Source organism: Hyalella azteca, unplaced genomic scaffold, assembly GCF_000764305.2.
Source record: "Hyalella azteca isolate HAZT.00-mixed unplaced genomic scaffold, Hazt_2.0.2 contig16744, whole genome shotgun sequence".
Classification (NCBI taxonomy): Eukaryota; Metazoa; Arthropoda; class Malacostraca; order Amphipoda; family Hyalellidae; genus Hyalella; species Hyalella azteca.
The window spans coordinates 4,813-8,331 of NW_025946553.1; the positions used below are offsets into that span (position 1 = coordinate 4,813).

At 42.1% G+C, this 3,519-nt stretch overlaps 1 protein-coding gene across 1 annotated transcript; it reads left to right on the plus strand.

Moving 5' to 3' along the window:
* Nucleotides 1-305: 305 nt before the first annotated feature.
* LOC108677171 lies at nt 306-795 on the plus strand (the record flags this gene model as incomplete). Its single annotated transcript, XM_018165339.1, has 2 exons — nt 306-521; nt 649-795. Coding segments are annotated over 2 exons (363 nt in total), but the record flags the coding sequence as incomplete, so codon positions are not given.
* Between the last annotated feature and the right edge of the window lie 2,724 nt (nt 796-3,519).

The following is a 3,519-nucleotide window of genomic DNA, read 5'->3' on the forward strand; positions in this document are numbered from 1 at the left end:
AACCTTGAAAAAGCAGGAAAATAAACTGCTTGAGATAAAGAAAAGTGTTCATACTCAATGTGCCAACGTAGAAAAACTACAAACGCTAATGAAAATGGTGCCAAAATTGTGTTCAAACATTGAAGAAATGCAGACAGAAATGGAAGAAGTAAAGGTAACAAAAAGAACTTCATGACCTGGTAAAAAGGCCTGGTGCCCATACAGATTTAATTAATGCCTATATGTTTATGTTGCTATATACACCGAAGAAGGTCAGTTCAATTTCTGAATTCTCATTTGAGAGCAATAACTCTTGTCCCTTGCAGGTGTCCCTCGAGCAGGCATCAATCAACAGCCCTGGAGCTGCCTGTAACCAGGGTATGGTTGCTGGGCCTTTGGGTCTCCATTGGTCCTGCACAACCAACACTTCTGGTGGCATGGCGGGAACCTCCGGTGCTTCTCAAACCTGTTATTTCTGCCCGCAGACGGACGACAAAATGGGCGTGCTATTGCACGCCCAACAATGCCAGATGGACGAAAATGCGAGACTTTTGATTTACTTCCTTAACTACTGAGTGTTCTATTGTATTCATTAATAAATACAGCCGAATGAATCCTTATATATATAGATTGTGCATCATATGCGGTAATAATTTTCTCGTGTTTCAGTGCGGTGTGCAGAACTGCCAGTCAACGAAGAGCCTTTTGGACCACTTGTCGACGTGCCGAGGTGAAAAGACGTGCATCGTTGCGCGCTGCGTTGGAGCTAAAAAGATCCTTTCCCAATACAATTCAGGAGGATGGCAGCGAGCCTAAAACAGGAGAGGTCCGCTTGAAGAAGAGGTCAATAATAATCTAGGTCAGCGCACCGCCCTCAGGGTTATAGGGATCTAGTTGCAAAGTTCGTCAGTCGTAAAACTTCAAAATTTGTCTACCTATTCCATTTAATCGCTAAATTTGCAATTCGGATTTCTCTCGTCATTATCTCACATTAACTAATTAAGGTAAACAATCTCGAAAACGGAGATTTCCAAAATCACTTCCACGTAAGAAACTACCGTTTCTAGTGAATCCGTTGTTCATTATCTCGGCGACAAGAAAGTGAACACGGGATGCCATAGTATAACGGGCCCATTTGTAGTGGAAAACGACAATTTTAAGGCTCTATTACTGCGTCCCGCAATCCTTTGACCCAGCATAAATGTTACGTCGCGTGTGCTACGATTCACTACTTATGGCGCTTTTCACCTTTCGCTAGTGGGAAAGGCAGATAAGGGACTTGATGACATACACCGATCCTAATTCTGCTTACATTACAGAGCGGCTGTTAGTGTTAGCACGTGTCTCGGAATCTGTGTAAGTTATTTGCTTGCTTCTCAGCGCGTCACGTCTTCCTAACTTTCCACTAGTCCATACGCCATTTCTGTAATATGCGCTTCAAAAATTGGATAAATGCGCAACCTTCTGCCTCTTTGATTTCGCGCTCTAGCTTAATAAAACTACCTTGTGGATGTAACTTTCCATTCGCTCGATATTTTAATCGTCACCAAAAAATATACATAAGTATGCGTACCTGTATATTTTGCTACCGCACTGCGCGCCAATTAATGAGCCGAAGCGGATACATTGCTCACTTGCCTTGCTGTAGGCATCCGTCGGCCCCTAACGTATACAATTCCTTTACACCGTCCATTTTATTACCTCCCTACATTACGTTCTTATATTTCGCTACCCTGGCGGGTGTTTAATTTCTCTCTTCTCTGCAAAGTATCGCATCCCATCCACCTGCAGCTGGAAGGCAATACAAGTCAACTCCCCAAATTCGCTACGCCTCATATTGCGGTTCAAATAAATGCTAACAAAACGAAGTAAACGCGGTTGCCTGTCCGTACCCAATCTTATTTTTAATGTCGCCCCGCGCATTTTAAAAAAATATAAGAGTTTTTCACCAGTTGAGCTTCGATACGCTGTATAAATTTGTCGTTTGTTCAATTGTAAATCGCCGCGCGCATAAGATAACAATTAAAAAAATTTATTAGCTAAATTTTGCTTAATAATTTTAGTTCATCCTTATTGTTTAGTGTCAATCCCGAGACTCGAGGTCCGTAAAACGGCTGAAGTTGGAACGATGCTGGAGCGTTGGACTGTTGAGTAGTTCTCATAGAAGAGTTCTTTAGAGAATTCTTTGCTGGAGTGTGTCGTATTTTCAAACTCGTCGGTTGTGATGGTTTCCTGAAATCTTCGCTCAAGCGCATCTAGGCATGCGCGGGTATCTAAGTAAATCCTGTCATCAAGCTTCCGCCAGCTTGTGGTTGTCATCAGCGTATGTCAATATTTAATAAAATGCACTTGGCGTATGGCAATTGGTAGGGCATTCGAAAATTATAACTACTACACGAAGGATGGTGACTATATTCTCTTTGGAAATTTCGATGACGTGCTGGAAACGATTCGGCGACAAAACGAGCATTTGCGCCAAGGATCCTTCAATGGGAATGAGATGAACGTTACAGCAGAAATCCACAATGCCATTGCATGGGAGGAAACGGTTAATACTCAGCCAGTAGAGCAAGAGGAGACAGTACAGCAAGAGCCAGCGAGGAAAGAGGAGCCAACATCGCGAGAGACGCTGGCTAATTCATTGATCTGCTAGACAGTCTTTTGTAGGTGAATTGCCAGTTTTTATGTCATCAAAGTTCGCTTAACTGAACGGAGGGAGTTAGACGACGTCGTTACGTCAATCGCCCTGAATATCATTACGAGGAGACTATTCACTACCGTTTTCAGGGAAAAATTCTTTGCCTCTTGCCATTGACGGAAGATTTTGCCCCCTAAGCACTGCAAGTAAATATTATTAATCTAGAAGAATCTATAAATAGTTACCCTCTACCTCTAGAACCAAGGTGACACTGCAAAATTTCTGAATTACTAACACTAGTGTCTTTTCATAGCAACGATATGTAATATTGTATTTAAGAGGAAAGCCCTGAATTAACACTCTTATTTTAATGAATACCTTGATATCTTGAATCAATTTTAAGAATGTTTATTCGATATTATAAATGTTGAACTTCAAAGAAACCGACATGGGCCCATACTTGATGTTCCGTATAAATATTTCGTAACGAATTTGTATAAAACTTGCTTCCAGTCGAAGAAAATTAATTAAGACTAGGTGAGGAAAGAAACGAAAAGGCTATTTCAGAACCTTGACTCCGACATCAGAATTTTTGTCGGCGGCTGGTTTAAGCTAGCCTTCGCCCCCGCCGACACGCACCAGGCTGCTCCAGAAACGGAGTGGAAACGTTCCCATATCTCTGCTAACGCCGAAATCCCTGCCTGATTAGATTTTCACCAAATATTGATCTAACGTGATGACAATCTAGCCTTCCTTACTACAGCTCCAATACACCCGTCTATTCGGCAACAGAGAATACCGCATTTCAAGATGCTGGACATGAGTAGTAGAGTGCTGTGTAATGGAAGAGACCAAACTGTACATATAATAATGGAAAACCTGGTTTCCGGCGAAACCGTTCA